Below are 18,789 nucleotides of genomic sequence, written 5' to 3' on the forward strand. Positions count from 1 at the left end.
TGAAGCTCTTGGAAGAGTGATGAGAATAACATTAGTACTTATTTAGTGAAGCTCTCTTGAATAGAGTGGTGGGTATATACTTGTCCGATGAAGTCCAAGAGGGTGGTGGAAAGCATATACTTGCTCGGGGAAGCTCTAAGAGAGTGGTGGGAAGTGGTGTACTTGCCCGGTGAAGCTCCTGGAAGAGTGGTGGAAGTAGCACTGGTACTTGCCCGGTGAAGCTCTCTAAGAATAGAGTGGTGGGGTGTATACTTGTCCGGTAAAGCATAAGAGGGTGGTGGAAAGTATATACTTGTCCGGGGAAGCTCTAAGAGAGTGGTGGGAAGTGGTGTACTTGCCGGTGAAGCCTTCTAGAGAGTGGTGGGAAATGTCTTTGTGTAACAATGTCGTAAAGTGTATCGGCTGGTGAAATTCTTTAAGAGAGTGGTTGGAGGTGACAATCGACCTTATGTGTATGTGAGCAACTTGGTGATGATTCAATAGACATAGTGAATGATTTTAAATGAATTGGGAGAATGAGTTGGTGAGTGATCGAATGAGTTGAGTATGATTTGATTACGTTGACGAAATATTTGTATGATTATATGCTGGTAACTTTGAATTATGATAGTGCGGTTGTTAATGATTTGATGCAATGTCATGTGAAGATGTGTGTAGGAATATATAGATATGTACCTTTCGGAAATCTTATTTTAATTCGATGCTTAATATTTATGTATGTTTATATGACTTGTTTCTCTTAGCTCACCCTTGCATGTTGTGGTTGTGGTTTTCACCTACGATAATCGTACTTGTACGAGAGTAGATGTTGTTACAGATGTAGCTAAAGCAGAGTTGAGCAGCGAGATTTATGGGAGAACTAAGGGATTTTAATTTCAGTGCTATTAGTTTTGTAATGAGATTCCATGAACGTTTTATAGTTGCATTTGATTTATGAGGTTTTTCTTTAATTTAGTTATAATAAATAAAAGTTTTATTTAATTTGTATTTCGCAATGGTATTAGAATTAAAGTTTAAATTTTTTTTGTAAATCGTGGCATCCCAAAATTTGGGGTGTTACAACTTTCATGCTCAAGGTGCATGGAAACCATTTGAAGCTCGAACATGCAAATGGTTGAACTTAGAATCGATTACGTAAGTGTAATGGGTTGAAATTGATTACTCATCCATGGAATCGGTTACGGGCAGTGGAATACACATATTTGGAATCGATTTCATCTTTATGTGGAATCGATTACGCCTTGTGGTAGAATGAATTATGGCAACAATTGAATTGATTCCATCTACATGTAGTTGGACCATGGAATAGAATACACCCTTAGTGGAATCAATTACAACACGTATTATGTCTTCAGATTCTAAAAAAATGGAAATTATGGGAATTGTAAAGGGCAAAAGTGATATCTCATGTTAAATCCCTTCAAATCCAAGTAAATCACCCATGACTCAAAAAACCATCCATTTCGTAAATCATCGCCTTGTGTCACTTCCAAATGCCTCAAATCAAACACGAAATCCTAGCCTTTCCCCTAATCCATCGTCGGACCACCAGCCGCAAAGCTGCCGCAAATCGCCATGGGAATCTTTCATCACCTCCACCACAGATCAAAATTGTCGGACCACAACACTCATCTTCTGCACCATCAATAACTAAAATCGTTCATTTCCACTGCAGGGATTTCTCCACAAAGATAGCCATGAATCGCGCTACCTCAACGCCAACCCCAATCCTGCAAAGTCAAAACTGTGACCACCTGGTCTCCATGAACGCGGAACCCTGATCATAAAACTGCTTCGACTTTGCCTAATCGCGAAACTTAATTTGGGGATGCAAAATGAAAATGCTCACAATCTGGGTTCTCTAGGTGTCGCAATTAGGGCTTGTGAAGGTTGTTGGCTTGATTTGATTTTCCTGTAGGTTTTCATGAAAAGATGATCAGGAGGAACGAACCTGGTTCTAGATTAGGATTCCATGGTAGACTCGTGGTTGTGGTTGATGCTCGCACAACTGTTGCGACTTATACGAATTGGGTTTCAAGTGGATTTGTTTTTGGGTTTTCTTCTTTCTTTCCTCTCTAGGTTGATGAAGATGGAGAACAAGCAATGACGCAATGGAGATGAACTGCACGAGGGTTTTTCTACTTCGTGATTTTTTTGTGTGATTTGATTCACAATGGTTGCAAATGGCGAGGATTTCGCAGAGGAAGTCGATGGCATTTGCTAGACTCGCAGTGGCTGGCTAGTGGTCGTGAAGGTCTGACAAAGATGGTGGCGACACGTGGAGGAGATGACAGCAGCGCAACGATGGTTGCCAATTTCTTTTGTAAAAAAAATAAATAAAAAAGACATGTCAGAATATAATGAACTCCCGTCATCTAAAAACCAAAATGACAATGTCACGTCAACCTAACAATAATGCGGATAGGGGTGTAATTGTTGCAATTTTCACACAATAAGGACCTAATTTAGAAGTCGAAAAAGAAAATTACCAATTTAAAATTCTCACCCTAAATAGGAACCTCGTGAATGATTAAACCTAAATTTTATGTGATTTTTATTTTTTTTATTTTTTAATAAATTTTAATATAATGATAAATAATTGATAAATTTAATGAATATTAATACAATTAAGGCTTAATAGCCTCTTTTGTCCCCAGTTTTGCTCGATTATGTCAATTTGGTTCATGGTTTTAAAAAAGTGTCAACTTGGTTCTCACTTATTAAATTTTGTATCAAAATTGTCCCTTCCGTTAAATAGAAACAAACGACGTTAAGGATGGATGATCTGGCAGAAGACGTGACATTTTTAAATTGTATGCGTGGTGACGTATTTAGTATTTCCTTTAATTATAATTAATTTGGATTAATCTTTTTCTTTTAATTACTTTTAATTATAATTAATGTGACAGTTAGCGTCCCACTTCTCCTTCTCCAATCAAATCTTCTTCTTCCAAAAAGAGTGTTGCAGGCAATGGCGTCCTACTCCTCCACCCAATATCTATCCCGCTTGCTCCCTCTCTCACTTCCCCTTCTGCCCAACTCCGCCTCCCACACCCTATCACCACCCCACCCCCCAAACTCCTCTTTCTTACGCCCCTGCCAACCCAAAATTCCAAATGGTTGCGTTGCGATTTATCCATGTTCTGGTTTGGTTCTCTTGCTTTGCAGGTCTGAGGAGGCATGATGTTGATGCGCGATGAGGATTCTCGCGGTGGGGATGGTTTCTACGTGATTAGGGTTCTGCAATTTGGAGCTTTTTTCGATTGGGGTTTTGGACGACGCTATGGTTGTTGTTCTTGTGCGTCAATGGAGGTTGGGTTTTCCGCTGGCATGTACGTTGGGTTTTCCACTTCCAAAACGAACTGGATCGAGGCGTAGAGGGTTCTAGCATGGAGCTTCAGCGATCCAAGGCAAGCGATTCAGCCTGAATGCCAGGAAGCAGAGCAGAGAGCAAGAACCATTTTCTTGGATGCGAAAAGCACAACAGAGCAATGTGGGCAAGAATTTCGAGGTGCGCGATAAGTCTAGGTTTCTCGTCGACTGGTTCAGTTTCGGAGCAGCGGGAGGAGCTTCGGCGACGCTTAGAGGGAGGACAATGAGGGGAGATAGGGTTTTGTTCGAGTTGGACCCTAGAAGGTTCTCGAAGGATTGGATGGAGGCGAAGATGGAATCAGAGAGGGTGGAAGGGAGAGAGGTACACAGAGGAGAGAAGGGTTTAATGGAATGGATTAGGGTTTTGAATTAGGATTTTGAAGATTTGAGGTTTTGTTTGGTGGATAAGTAAATGAATTCTTCCGTTGCGGACGAAGTCTCTTCTCCATCGCACTTTCTCCACTCTGTTGAGGAAATGCCCTAATTTCCCACAAATCAAAATACTCTGAATCAAATTTTTCTCAATTAAAAAATTCATATCTTTAATATCCATCTCAACGTGTAATGACACGTTATCATTAAATACTGCCACGTCTTCTGCCAGATCATCCATCCTTAACACCGTTTGTTTCTATTTAACGGAAGAGACAATTTTAATGCAAAATTTAATAAGTGAGGACCAAGTTGACACTTATTTAAAACCAGGAACCAAATTGACATAATCGAGCAAAACTGAGGACAAAAGAGGCTATTAAGCCTACAATTAAAATATCAAACTTAATAATAATAAGTAATATGAATTATTTAGAACCATAAGAATAAAATACCTAAGCTTCTTTCATGTTATCTACTTACCAAATAACCTAGAAAGTATATCACTGATATCACGCCTCATTTATCTTATTAGGGGAGAAATGAAAAAAAACAAATAGATCATTACAAATCAAAAGCAAATACTTTTCAAAATGCATTGTAAGAAAAATTTTAAATTACATTTCTATCCATTTTTTTTCTTTATTTATGGTAATCAATAATTATAAGTCATTTTTCTGTGTCAACGACGTTTTTACATTTTTTTTAAGTTGCATTTAAATAAATTGTTAGTTTAAAACATCTATACTTACTAATAGATAAAAATATACAAATTCTTATCACTATTTTTATCAATAACTTTATTGTATCGTATGAATATCGGCCTGGTCAATGAACTGAACAAACAAACAAACAATTAATAATTCACAATTTTTAACCGATCGATTAAGATAGTCGTTGGGATAGTTACAACTAATTGACAGTTAATAAAATAATTTATTGGTAATGGGTCAGACCTAAGGGTAAGCCATTTTAATATATATAAATATATGTTTGACGAGAAAAGGTCAGGTAACTATTTCTGAGTACTCATTTTTCTATTAAACATTGTTACGCAAAGTCACTGACTTGTGTCTTTGGCAGGTACCCTTCCATACAACTTGGACAAAGGAGAGAGAGAGCATACAATGCAATTTGGATAATGGATGATCATCACGAAGCTTATCCAGTCTTCAGAACAACTTGGAGTGTTTTGAGTAAGGAATCTCAGTCCTTATCAACATTTACTTTTATTATTTATTAAATATTGTTGTAGATAATTGTTTTATATTTCTATACTAATATATCAATTCATAAACAGGTATAAACCTTTTTCAAACCATGCAATTGTCCTAGTTTTGTTTCCCTTAGTGTTGTGATAAATAGTGTAAACACATAAATTTAGATTTTGAAGTAAAATGAAGAAAAAAAGAGTTCCATTTTAAAATAAAAAGTTGCATTTTGTATTTTTTAATTTAATTGTATTAAATTTATGTTTTATTTCATTACTCACTAAGTTCATAAATTGAAATACGTTATATTTTTATGTTTGTATTCTTTAAATAACGAAATAATAATAATAAAAAGATTACTTGTTGTATCTTAAAGTAGAATCGCGTTTTTAAACAAGTTTTTAACTAAAATCGTGTTTGTATGTTTCTATACAAAGTTAAACACGTGTCATTTGATTCAAGATCTTGAATGTAGTAATAATAATAAAAAAAAAAATTCACACTTAATATTGTGAATTTGGACAATATGAGTAATTAAATTAATTTAATTAAAAATCACAATGAAAAGTTAAAATAAATTAATTTGTTGATGTATATACCTTGTCAAATATAAGAGATATCGATTCAATTTTACTAATATAAATTTATAAAATATTTGAGATATATTTATTTTATAAATATATAACTAAACATCGTTTAAATATATTATCATATTTTTTGATATTATATATTTATTAAATATTTGATATATAAAGTAAGTACAATATCACGTTGTTATTATTTTTTCGCTAATTATTATATATTTAATAAATTTTTATATTTGTTAATATTATTTAATATTTTTTTGACATTATTCATTTTTACATAAAAAAAACTCATAAGGTTATGAAAACTTATAAATGTAAATGGTATTGCACTAAAAAAATATATATGGTTGTCTTTTTTTTTACTCATATATTTATATAGATTTTAAAGTTCTCTTGCTAACTTAAGCTACAGAGAATCAAATAGATATTTACAACTAAAACTTTGCTACTTATCTAAAAATTTGAGGTTAAACATGTTTTTCGTCTCTTAAGTATCACACAATTTTGGTTTTAGTTCATACTCGAAACTTTGATGGTTTTTAGTCTTTATAGTTTTGAAACTTTTACTATTAGTCCTTAAAATTGGACGGCGTTAACTTTTAGTAGACGTGGCTAACGGCCAGCCCACGTGTGATGCCACCTTCCCTGACTACTTTTAATTGATGTGACAGTAAAGGTGTGGTGGTCGGTCGGCCTGGTGGGTGGTTGATCACTCGGTCTAGTGGTCGGCCGGCTTGGTGGGTTCTATTACAATCAACATAACAATGCAATAGAAGCAGACTATATAAAAGACCGAACGGTTATGGTGACGGGGGGAGTTCAATATATGAAAGACCAAACAGTGTTGGGCAAAGACCGAACGGTTATGGTGACGGATGGAGTGCAATATATGAAAGACCGAACGGTGTTGGAAAAAGACCGAACGGTTATGGGTAAAGACCACCATGTCGACCACCAAACCGAGTGGCCGACCACCCACCAGACCGACCAACCACCACACCTTTACTGCCATGTCAATTAAAAGTAGTCAGGTGACATGACACGTGGGCTGACCGTTAGCCACGTCAAACAAAAGTTAACGTCATCCAATTTTAAGGACTAATAGTAGGAGTTTCAAAATTATAAGGACTAAAAACCATCAAAATTTTGAGTAGGGACTAAAACCAAAATCGTGTGATACTTAAAGGACGAAAAACATATTTAACCCAAAAATTTGTGTTTCGAATCCTGAACCGTTGATCAAATATGATAAACAAAATATAAATAAAAAAGAAAAGACAAATATAAAATGAGAGTTTTACAAAATACATACAAATTAATGTTAATCATAATAATTTTAGTATTAACAAGAGTAATTATATTGATTATTAACTATGACAATGGATTGCATCAACACAGATAATGTTTATATATTATCTTACCTATAATAAAAAAAATTCACTTCTTACCGGTTTAAATAATACTTACGAACTAAAACTTCTAAAAATAAGTAATTTAGAAAAAAATATTTTATAAATTTTTAAAATAAAATCTAAAAAAATAAATAAAATTAAGTATAAATATAAATTAAAATTTAATGTTAATTAAATTTAATCTAATAAATTATAAATTAATTTTAATTTTCACTAAATATAATTTAATAAAATATAAATTAAATTTTAATTTTAATTTTTTTTAATAATAAATATCCACAAATAAATAATATGATATCGCTTTTCATCCATTTGTAAATAAATATTAAAATACCCATTAACCATAAATAATAAATATAAATAATTACTGAAAGCTGTATAATTATTTTTATCATCTTAATTATCATAAATTATTATATAAAGTAATAATAGTAACTATAGTAATGAAATTGAAAACAAAAATTAATAAAAATGATAATATGATAGAATTTAAAGTTTTTGCTAAATCACTTTAACCTCGGAAGACTCCTTCAACAGTTGTAACTTAAAACACTACTTTCTCTCTCCTATATTCTTCTAGTATTTGTCTTTCCAAGGGCAAGTTAGTAAAACAACGCCAGGCGGTCACGGGATTTTTCTTTTCCGGAAATACCTAAATTGCCCCGTCCCTCCTTTTAGTCCTTCTTCTCCCGCAAGATTTCTCAAAATTTTAAAATCACCCGCTGCCTCTCTTTTTTTCCTTCAAGAATTTCAAAAACTGAAACCCAAATCTCTCCCTATATAAACCCCTCAATCTCCTCCGTCAAGCGCCAATTCTCTGTTCTCTTTTCAAATTTGAAACCAGCTTCAATTCAAGAACCACGACAATGCCTGCAATCCCCGAAGAGCCACTCCTGGCCCCGAACCCCGACCGCTTCTGCATGTTCCCAATCCAATACCCCCAAATCTGGGAAATGTACAAGAAAGCCGAAGCTTCTTTCTGGACCGCCGAAGAGGTTGACCTCTCCCAAGACCTCCGCCACTGGGACTCCCTCACCGACGGCGAGCGCCACTTCATCACCCACATCCTCGCCTTCTTTGCCGCCTCCGACGGCATCGTTCTCGAAAACCTCGCTGCCCGCTTCATGAAGGAAATCCAAGCCGCCGAGGCTCGTGCTTTCTACGGCTTCCAGATCGCCATCGAGAACATCCACTCCGAGATGTACAGTCTCCTCTTGGAAACCTACATCAAAGACTCCACCGAAAAGAATCACCTGTTCCGCGCCGTCGATACCATCCCCTGTGTCGCCAAGAAGGCCCAATGGGCCTTGCGCTGGATCGATGCCACCGACTCCTTCGCCGAGCGCCTCGTCGCCTTCGCCTGCGTTGAGGGAATCTTCTTCTCCGGCAGCTTCTGCTCGATATTTTGGCTCAAGAAGCGTGGCTTGATGCCCGGTCTCACCTTCTCCAACGAACTCATCTCGCGAGATGAAGGGCTTCACTGCGACTTCGCGTGCCTCTTGTACTCTCTCCTCAGGAAGAAGCTCACCGAGGAACGCGTGAAGGAGATTGTGCGCGAAGCGGTTGACATAGAGAGGGAGTTTGTGTGCGACGCGCTTCCTTGTGCGTTGGTGGGGATGAACGGGGAATTGATGAGTCAGTATATTGAGTTTGTCGCGGATCGGCTACTGGGTGCGCTTGGATGCGGGAAGGTGTACGGTGTTCAGAATCCCTTTGATTGGATGGAGCTTATATCTCTCCAGGGGAAAACTAACTTCTTTGAAAAGCGCGTTGGGGACTATCAGAAGGCTTCTGTTATGTCTAGCTTGAACGGTAATGGAGGGGCCCATGTATTCAAGATGGACGAGGATTTTTAACTTTTTAGAATCTTTGCTAATTATTTTGTTAGTATTTTAACTTCACTCATTCTAATACTGCCTGTATTTCACTGTACCATATCTCCAGTTTACAATAAAGTTGTCGAGTTGATAAAGAAAATTGTGTTGTTGGTGCCCAAAAGGAATTTGATTCTGTTTCTTTGTCAACTTTTTACTCTGTTGATTTTTAATTTTCTTTGAATTCTTTACCATGTGATAGTTAGAGTTTTCTTCTTAGTCTTCTTTACAGTTTTGTTTCAACTCCAATGAGTGTCTTGGGCTCCTCCAATTCTATGTAGAGATGTATTTTGGATGGTGGATATATCAAAATAATTGAGTTGGTTTAACAAATATCCTTTTGTCAGCAGCTACCATGTTGTATTTTCTTGAAGTTGTATCTGGTCTCTTGAAGTGATAACTGATATGTAGGAAGCTGTTGCTGTGGTAACTGCAATTACAAGACATATACGGAGATTGTTGTCGGTATATTTCCGTGTTTAGTTTATATCAGAGTCTCATATTTCGTATAATTATTTAATCTGTGTTGTCGTTAGAATATCTGTGTAAATTCAGCTCAGCTGCAAATTGCAGGGGCAGCAGGATCACCACCACCAATGTCATGTTTGAATGTGTATGTCGGTTTGTCTCACAACGCAGCCTAATTGAATATTTATGTTTTCCTTATGCAAAAATTGTCTAATGCTTTTTAGAGGTTTTTTCATCATTATGTAAATCATAATGATATAAATTTTTTAAAAATTTCGCAGATGAAAAAGTTGTGCTGAAGTTACCGTAGATGAATTGAAATTGTGCTAAAAACAACTTTAATTTTAAAATGAAATGAATGAAAATCGTATGAGTTGTGATGACTTTTAATTTTGAATGAAAATGAATCGAAATTGTGTTAATATATCATTATTTTAATTTTAGATTATTTTTTATATAAGTGGTCGTAACTTGACACTCTTTCAGTTGATAGGATACTACTTTATTTCATGTGTAATTAAATTGTTTCGTTTAGCATGATTTCTTCTTTATGAAATTGTATTAATTTAACAAAATTCTTTTAAAACCTGTATTATTTTGATAATTTCATAATAAAATAACATTAGAAAAATTACTTTTCAATAAATAGCAATGATGAAAAGAGAAACAAGCAATATTATAATAATAATAATAATATTATTTTATTACTAGACTCTTGCGATAAAGAGTTTTGGACATGTATAAGCAGTTTTGTAATACTAATTATTTATGCAGTTCTTCTGTTTCTGTCTGTCTGTCTGTCCATGATGCATCTAATAAATTCCCTGAGGTGATAAAGATGATCACACTGCAAAAACTATTTTGTATTCTTTTGCATAACTGTTGGTGAAGTTAGCAATCCCGATTGCTAAGCTAGGAAGCTAGGCTTTTCCTCTTCTTTGAAACTTGAATGCCCTTATATAGACTTGAAACAAGCGTTGTCGTTCTTATAAAAAAATACAAACATTTTATCCAATAATTATTATTTTAAGTGCGTACTATGATAGATAATTGAGGATTTCATGATTTTTCAGTTTTAACACTGTTTTGCATGTAAAATATTGAATTATTAATTACTAAAAGAATGTTGCAAAATGATGTAATGTAAGAAGCATAACGGCAAGTAAAAGAAAAACAATACCAGAATAAAGTAATACCAGAATAAGAAAAACAATTAAAGGCATCGTGGAAGTTTAGTTGTGGGTGCAGGAAGCAGCCTGAACTGTCTAAAGGACTTCAACCCAGCCCAGCCCATTAAGAGCGAATTGGGCACACAAAGCGGTCCGAGTGGGCCCGAAAAGTCCGTGTGAAACTGGGATACCGATCTCAGCTCAGTTTTTCTTAGCGTGGTGAAGGAAGAGAAATAGAACAGCGAGAGAAAAAGAGAAAGGTAACCTAGACCTAGATTGGTGAATCGAAGTGAGGTGCATCTGCAAACTCAATCGCCATGGAAACTGTTGCTAGAAGAAGAGGTGGAGGAATTTTCGAAAGCCTTTACAAGGTTGTTATGCGTCGCAATTCTGTCTATGTTACCTTTGTCATCGCTGGCGCCTTCCTCGGAGAACGGGTCCGTTACTTCCTCTTCTTTTTTCAATTTAGGTAATTGTTGTTTTAATTTTCTTTTGCTGAGGATTTCAATACTTGGTTGCAGGCTGTTGATTATGGAATCCACAAGCTCTGGGAGGCTAATAATGTTGGGGTAATGAAGCTTCTAGATTCTATCTTTAATTTAATTGCGATCTATGTTTCATGCCCTGTGATATGCTTTTTGTTTTCTAAACCGTAAATTTGGCCGCTCAAATTTTGTTGGATTGGGTTTTGTATTATCGTAAATCTTAGGAGAGCTTTTTTTTTGGTGTTGATGTTGGTTTTAAGATATGTATAGGTGTAACGTTTTAAAAGAAACTAATCTTCTAATTTTTATAATGATTTGGTTCCCAACTTGCTATGATCATAGATAGTCCATGATATCTTTACGCTTTCTTAATAAATTTCTAGCTCCGGTTTTAAATAGTTTTCTGTAGATTTCGGATTTCCTATAGCTTCGTGTAGGATTATATGTTCGTTTTAACCTAATCAATTGTAGCCAGCATAAAATAGGGCCGATCTTTGTGCCTACCCTGGTATGGGGTTGAGACCTGGTTGTATTGTGATGTATTTCTTCTTAGACTATTGGTTATGTAGACCAGGGTTTTCGATCAACTCAGCATTTCTTCTTATTGCAAAATAATACATGATTGATTACATCATAATTGGTTTTAGAATTAGATTATGATTTATGTTGTATTTAGTTGGATATTGCTCTTAAAGGATTTTGATTAGAATTAGAGCTCTATAGGCAGATTCATAACTGGTATAATAGTGATAAAATTGGAAAGGTGTGGAAGTATTAGGAGGAATGGTTTTTATTTGACTGGTTCATATTTGGTTGTAGATTATAGTAATTACTTCTATGCCAAGTTCTAGTCAAATAATTCTGAATATGTACTTGGTCTGTTGAATTTTGGTAGTTTTTCTTACTGTCACATGTAAGTACTGCCTATTAGGCGTGACTATGTTCGCTGTTTCCTGTATTTGATGCTACTTAACATGTTGCTGTTGAATTCAATCTATATCAATACCACTCAAAGGCAATTTGAATAGAGTCTAACATCACTATTGGACAATCATAGTTTTGGTTGCACCAATCCATATCAATTGTTTTGTTCAAGTTTTGTCAGCATAATTATCAATTTACCTTTCCCCAAGAAAAAAGAGCATTTAATAAATGTTTTTCTCCCTATAATGGCAAACCCTGTCCACCTCTTAGCCTCTGGGGTTACCCTTTTTCATTTCATCTTCCTTGTCTTGAGAACTCAAAATTTATCAGAGGGCACAAGTTGGTCCTCGCTACCAATTCTGATTTCCCTCCCCTCATAGCTAGTTCTCTCTTTTTCCAGTTAGCTTTCTTCTATGTTTGACCCGTCTTAGCAAAGGGAGATGTTGTAAATGGTAAATCTATTTATCAAAATAAGGTAGCATAATAACATTTGATATATGTGCAGAACAGAATATGAGTTCTATTTCATATTTGGGTCGTTTAAAAATATTTTAGGACAACTTAAGGTTAGAAAATATTACATTTTTGTTCTGCTTAAAAGTGCACAGAACAGAATAGGATATTCTATTTTTGTTTTGTTCGTGCACCAAATGCTACGTAAGTGTTTCATTATAATAATAATAATAATTTGCTGAAACAGGCAAACTGTTTACAAATCTTGTTGCTGATCAGGATTGATGTCTCGATTAAAACATATGCTGTGGTTGATATTCCATTAATGAGAACGAGTGTTGCCACTCCCATGTTTCCGTTATCTCCAATTCAAATGATTATTAGATAAAATACATGCCGTGGTTTATATTCCATTTTTATATTTTATTAGTTATAATATGAATACTCACTATTTCTGACTTGTGTTTTGCTCTGCCTCATTTATGCAATTTCGAAGGTTAATCGTAGTTCATGATTTCACTTAAAAATAGATGGGATTCCTAACTATGTGTAATTTTGTATTGGCGATCCCATCTATGCTAGCAGTAGAAGTATGTTATTGTTTATAGTGTTAAACCAATTGCCAACCATCAGTTTTCAGGATTGTGGTTTACAATGCTATTGTGATCGCTTACTATTTAAGCTGTTTGGTATTTTATCCTTGATATATATAATTATATTTTCTTGTGCAGAAACGATATGAAGACATTCCTGTGCTAGGGCAAAAGCTGTCAGAAGAATGACCAATTTGTTAGCTTTTTTCTAGTTTTATTATATTCTTGAAATTTGAAGTGAACATTAAGAGCTGGAAGCCGTTTCCATTTTTACAATAAATACCTTATGCTTGTATCTTTCAGGCTTTAACTCTAATGCGTGGTTTCATTTTCTGGCCTTTGAACCATCGCAGAATTCTGTATTTTTTTGAAACCATTTATCTGGAAGCATTGGTTATGAAAATTGCAGACTTTCTACTTGTCCCATTCTCTGAAAGTTGAAAGATGGAAAATCTTTGATGCTCAATATATTTTTGAAAACATTAACTAAATGAGTAAACAACTGTCGAGTTTATTGTCACCAATTGGTACAAGTGGATGAAAGAAACAATGAAAAGTGCTAAGCTTACAATTACAAGTCAAACTAGCCTCGGTTAACTAAGATTCTGCGAAGCATACATTTTAGTCGTACAGAAAGATGACGACCTACTGCTAGCAGCAACATTACTCGAGGTAATAGATCACACATCTACTATCCAATTGCAATCTTAAATTTTCAATCATTGGACATAATGGTAATAATTCTCTCTAATTTTGAGATGATTTTCTTGACTTCATTTGTTTTTCATAAAAATAAATCATTATTTTCGTTAAAATAAATAATATCCCTTTGTATCTGGTAAATAATTTTGGAATTAGATGGAAGTGTTGCTACTTTCATATTTGATTATATGAAAATAAGTTATTTTCCATTTCTAAAGATATTCATTATCCTCACTCCTATTACGAAGACAGAAAAATATTTTTGTTATATTTAATTTTCTAACACTTCATTGCTAAAGTTAGCAGAAACAAGAATTCAAATTACCAACTAGAAATACTATTGAATTTTAACTATTTCTATTCTTGGTTGACAATTTTTATATTTAGATATATTTAATATTTTTGTATTTTATTTTTTATAGTGACCATTTAACATACATATGTAATTTAGTTATGTAAAAAATACTTTAACTATTTGATAGACAAATTTTTATATGTAAAATTTACATGTGAAAACAAGATCTTACCTAAACTATTATTTCAGTGCATTTTACATTTTTCAAACAATTTTGTGCTAGTAATACATGGTAAAGGGCCAACTATAAAGTAAATATTTAAGAACTAAAAAGTTATTTTTGTATTAATAGTGTACATTGAAAATGTAATTTCATTTTAATTTTATGAGATGGCTATGGTTTTCCCAATCCTAACCATTTGCTTTAATTGAAAATATAACCTTTACTAGTACAGTTTTAATCAATAAAAAAAGCTTTTTCTTATGAAAAGTAAACTAATTGTAATTGTACTTTTAGTTAAAAAAATGGAGATACCCTTACTCAATAACACTTCGTGATAGAAATTGATCTCAGGAGTTTCAAATACATATGTATAAGAGGCTTTCTATTGCTTTCCAACATAAATGGTTGAAAAGTAGAATTGAGGAGAGAAGTGAAAATCGCAGAGATAGTGTGTTCGAATATTAAAATTAAAGCGTGAGAAGGTGGGAAAGAAGCGGAATCTCTCTGTTGCGATTTGTTTTAAGTTCAGTTTTTGCATTTTGTTTTGTGATTCGGCTTGGGTCTCACAGGAGAAGATGGAAAGCGGTGAGGAACAGAAGTACGGAGTTCGGAAATTAGAGATCTCAGACAAGAGCAAAGGCTTCATCGAGTTGCTGCAGCAACTCAGCGTTTGCGATTCCGTCTCTGACAGAGACTTCGAGGATCGATTTCGAGAGCTCAGTGCCGTTGGAGATGATCACGTTATCGGCGTGATTGAAGACGAGGCTTCTGGAAAGATCATTGCGACGGGGAGCGTGTTTATTGAGAAGAAATTTTTGAGAAATTGCGGCAAAGTTGGGCACATTGAGGACGTTGTTGTGGATTCCAGCGCTCGTGGGAAGCATTTGGGAAAGAGAATCATCAGCTTCCTGACGGAGCATGCGCGTTCCATGGGATGCTATAAGGTCATTCTTGATTGCAGCCTCGATAATAAGGCGTTCTACGAGAAATGTGGCTTCCAGCATAAATCTCTTCAGATGGCTATGTATTTTGCTCACCACTAGTTTTCTACTATCTCGCCTTCTCGTTTGGTATGCAAATTTATTTCTCATATAATTCCCTACTTTTGTTTCCTTTTACCTTCAGAAAAATTCCAGACATTTCTGATTACAGTTGTCTTTGTTCTTTTTCGACCTTAAACATGTGTTTTGTTTTTGGAGTTAATTTTTTCAACTTTTGTGTGTACTTCCAAATAGGTCATAATGTAGATGGAATGGTGCATGCTTCATTTTTCATTTACAAGGTTTTAGAATTTGTATTGAAAATTGTTCGTCCTCCCGTATTGTGAATATTTTTTTAACTCAAGTCTCGTTATACATATCACGTCCAACCTTCCACCGTGCTTACAGCTCAATCTAACTTAAAATTGTTAGAAAAACTATACAAGTATAAATCCTTTTTGCCTATTACATGAATCTTTCTGTGATGATAAAACTACGCATAATACAAAACTGAAGCTATTAGCAATTTAAAAATGAACTTCCAGTAGCATACATGGAACGGACAACATATGGCAGTTCATTTGATATAAACTTAGTGATGAACATCTTTGCAATATTGACAGAAATCCCATCGACAAGATTGAAGAATCCAGCCGCATTTCACCAGGGTCACAAATGCATCCAAAGGAGGCAGCATGGAGGTTGCACTTATGGAGACAAGAATTGAGCTTATGCAGCGGCTGTCATAGGATTTGTCTCCACTAAAGCAAAAGGTGCACTTCAAAGGATAAAATATAATCATTGGTTAAAGAATTAACAAAATAATACAAATAACTTTGTCATATACGTTCATGTATTTGGTCATTATCACAACAGTTAATTTTCTAAATTTAAATTCATTATCTTCTAAAGTGTGTTCTTCACTTTATAGAAGCCAAATATGACATACAAACCAGATAATGAAGTGACAGACAGCAATTTAAACTACGCATAGCATGACCAAAATTGTCACATGAGAATATGAAGCATAAAAGAGGAAATACAAAAGGATGAAAACAACGTGGTGTATATTTAGCCTTACATCCTGCTATGTCATTTTTGGGATGATATGTTTCTGGAAAAAAAACAAAACACTAAAAAGCAAATTCCGGCCTAAAATTGGCCAAAACTGTGGGGATATCTCCGAGTTTCCCTAATAAACTACTGTCATCATACAAACTGTATATACTTTCTTTTTTCTTTCATCCTGTACGTCCGCCCTGTCGATTCTGCGAAGATGATCCAATGCTTATTAATATCTGTTAAAAAAATCTACTAAAAAATTATACATCTCTTTGATTTGTCAAAATATGTTGAAGGTGTGCAAGGATCTGCAGACAAAAAGGTTGAAAATTAAGTAATTTCTTCACTGTTGGCCCAAAACATAATACGATTTCGTAAGAACTAGAAAAAAATAGCAAATATGCAAGGGAAAAGAGTAAATGACGACTTAAAATTATTTCATGAATATGCCTTTAGAATTTGACACAATACAGTAGGCACTAAATTGACCCTTCAGAAGTTTAACATGCAAAATTTGGATACCTTTGGCCTCAACAAAAGTACTGCAATTGTCCAAGTACTCAACAACACTGCTTCCGGCTTGGTTTTGAGTTCTTAACTTTAACAACACTCCTTTCTGAACCGATCAATGGTGAATAGATCAAATGATACCACTTCTGGTATTTAATCAAGTGGCTTTAACACAGCTCCAATGGCATATGTCCCGGTCAAAATCAATGGGACAGTACTACAGCTCCCATGACACATCTCTTGGGCGAGTGCAGATTATCTACTGGTTTTTTGGTACTACCGTCTACAGTGCCTCCAATTTACACTTATTTTGCAGAGAATCCAAATTCCTCCCATCAAGAAGTTGCAGTTATGAGACAAGGAGTTTCGTCGTTTCAATCCTCCACACATGTTTCCAATTCCCTTACCAGTTCAGTTCACAATCATTTCACAATCACCTTGGCCCATCAACACTGTCAATTGAAATCCAAGTTAATTCTTAAATATTTGCATCTTCATCGATCAAATTTGTTTACTTGACGGCATGTAGAGGGCCTGCAATTAGACAATCCACTCATCAACTTATTATATGAAGCAAGATTAGGTATAAACCCCCTATCCAACATTTCATTCACCAGAAACTCTCCTTTCTCCCTCCTTCCCTCCTCCGTATACCCTATTACCAAAGTCCTATAAGTCATGTCATCCGGTTCCAAACCCTTGCTCAAAGCAAGTAACACCAATCTATTCGCCTCATCGGTTCTGCGTGCATCGCAAATATCCCGAAGAACATAATTAAAAGTCACAACATCCAGCACCATACCCTCATCAAGCATCCTTTCCACTAATCTCTGCACCTCATCGGTCTTCCCCAACCCCCGCAACCCATCAACCACAGCAATACAAGCAACCAAACTCGGAACACTCCCCCCATTCCACAACTCATAAACAACTTCCAACGCTCTCACAGCACACCCTTGCCCACACAAAACCTCCACCAAAGCAAAACAATCAAACCCCTTAGGCAAAACCCTCTTTTCAGAAAACTCCAGCAACAACTCACACGCCTGCAAAACCCTCCCTTCCTTACAAAGCCCTTGAACCAAAATCTCACAAGTAACACACGAAAGCTCACACCCTAATTGAACCATCTCGCGAGCCATCTCAATGGCGTCCTCAACCCTCCCCTCTCTAAACATTCCCCTGATCAAGGTATTGAAAGTAACCACATTGGGCTCGCACCCTATTTTCCCCATCTCTTGAAACACATCCAACGCCAACGCGAACTGCGAGTTCCGACAGTAACCACTTATCAAAATGTTGAAGGTGAAAACGTCAGGCTTAACGCGGTGGGTAGCCACCATCTCGCGGTAAAACTGGAGGGCTTGGTTTAGGTTACCGCGTTTGACGAAGGCGTGGATGAGGACGTTGAAAACGGCGACGTCTGGCTTGGAGTCGATCAGTTTGGTCATGGAGTGGAATGCGGAGAGGGCGTGGTGGAGTTGGGAGGATTTGGAGAAGGCGTGGATGGCGTGGGAGAAGATGGGTTGGGTGTGGGGGCAGCAGAAGATGGAGGGAGAGCAGGGGCAGGGGTGGGTGGCGATGAGGTGGAGGAGGGCGCGGAGCTGGGGGAGGCGGTGGGTGGCGGCAAGGGTGCGGGCCATCCAGTGGAACGTGGCGTGGGTGTGGTGGAATGAGTCGAGGGAGGAGGCCCAGGTGAAGAGGTGGAAGTCGAATTGAGAGAAGGAAGGGTGGTGGTGGAGCTTCGATTTTAGGAAGTGGAGGAGGCTGTCGGGGGTGAACGGCGGGGCCCAATGGGCCTTCAAGAAGTCCAGGAAGCGGGCATAGTGAACTTGGGACACGGGTGTGTCTGAGGGTGGAGAGGGAAGAGGGAGGTTGGGGATCGCAGAAGAAGGTTTTACTGTTGCCAATGCTCTCGCTTTCATCAACTTCTTCGTCGCCATTTTCTGTTTCTCAATCAGACCTAATAATTATCTTAAAATGTTCTTAAAGTGAAAAAAAAAATTGTCCTAATTTTTTTGTTTATTGTAAATTGTAAAAATAATTTTAAAATATTTATTAAAACATTTTCGCAAGAGGAGAAAATGACAGAAGCTT

At 35.9% G+C, this 18,789-nt stretch overlaps 4 protein-coding genes across 8 annotated transcripts; 3 read left to right on the forward strand and 1 right to left on the reverse strand.

The window, feature by feature from the left end:
* The first annotated feature begins 7,403 nt into the window (after window positions 1–7,403).
* Window positions 7,404–8,931, forward strand: LOC108327962 (ribonucleoside-diphosphate reductase small chain). Its single transcript, XM_017561714.2, has one exon. It carries the CDS (start codon window positions 7,821–7,823, stop codon window positions 8,808–8,810), a length of 990 nt encoding a protein of 329 aa, XP_017417203.1. The 5' UTR covers window positions 7,404–7,820; the 3' UTR covers window positions 8,811–8,931.
* Window positions 8,932–9,954: 1,023 nt separating this feature from the next.
* LOC108328931 (cytochrome b-c1 complex subunit 9, mitochondrial) lies at window positions 9,955–13,323 on the forward strand. The gene is made up of 3 exons (XM_017562842.2): window positions 9,955–10,902; window positions 10,987–11,034; window positions 13,059–13,323. The coding sequence occupies exons 1-3, from the start codon at window positions 10,783–10,785 to the stop codon at window positions 13,107–13,109; spliced, it is 219 nt and encodes a 72-aa protein (XP_017418331.1). The 5' UTR covers window positions 9,955–10,782; the 3' UTR covers window positions 13,110–13,323.
* Window positions 13,324–13,457: 134 nt separating this feature from the next.
* LOC108328929 (glucosamine 6-phosphate N-acetyltransferase) lies at window positions 13,458–16,031 on the forward strand. 3 transcript variants are annotated; one of them, XM_017562840.2, is made up of 2 exons: window positions 13,458–13,592; window positions 14,710–15,343. In XM_017562840.2, exon 2 carries the CDS (start codon window positions 14,716–14,718, stop codon window positions 15,181–15,183), a length of 468 nt encoding a protein of 155 aa, XP_017418329.1. In that variant the 5' UTR covers window positions 13,458–13,592; window positions 14,710–14,715; the 3' UTR covers window positions 15,184–15,343. The 3 variants fall into 3 exon arrangements, with proteins under 3 accessions (XP_017418329.1, XP_017418330.1, XP_017418328.1); XM_017562841.2 differs by lacking the exon at window positions 13,458–13,592 and adding an exon at window positions 14,080–14,622; XM_017562839.2 differs by lacking the exon at window positions 13,458–13,592 and adding an exon at window positions 15,744–16,031 and having other exon boundaries at window positions 14,088–15,210.
* On the reverse strand, window positions 15,624–18,757 carry LOC108328927 (pentatricopeptide repeat-containing protein At2g36240). Of its 3 annotated transcripts, none has more exons than XM_052873426.1 (2): window positions 16,705–18,757; window positions 15,624–15,898 (listed from the first exon to the last, which is right to left on the reverse strand). In XM_052873426.1, the coding sequence occupies exon 1, from the start codon at window positions 18,633–18,635 to the stop codon at window positions 17,187–17,189; it is 1,449 nt and encodes a 482-aa protein (XP_052729386.1). In that variant the 5' UTR covers window positions 18,636–18,757; the 3' UTR covers window positions 15,624–15,898; window positions 16,705–17,186. The 3 variants fall into 3 exon arrangements, with proteins under 3 accessions (XP_052729386.1, XP_052729387.1, XP_017418326.1); XM_052873427.1 differs by lacking the exon at window positions 15,624–15,898 and adding an exon at window positions 16,169–16,388; XM_017562837.2 differs by lacking the exon at window positions 15,624–15,898 and adding an exon at window positions 16,169–16,490.
* Window positions 18,758–18,789: the final 32 nt, after the last annotated feature.

The sequence above is a fragment of the Vigna angularis genome, chromosome 2, assembly GCF_016808095.1.
Source record: "Vigna angularis cultivar LongXiaoDou No.4 chromosome 2, ASM1680809v1, whole genome shotgun sequence".
Taxonomy (NCBI): Eukaryota; Viridiplantae; Streptophyta; class Magnoliopsida; order Fabales; family Fabaceae; genus Vigna; species Vigna angularis.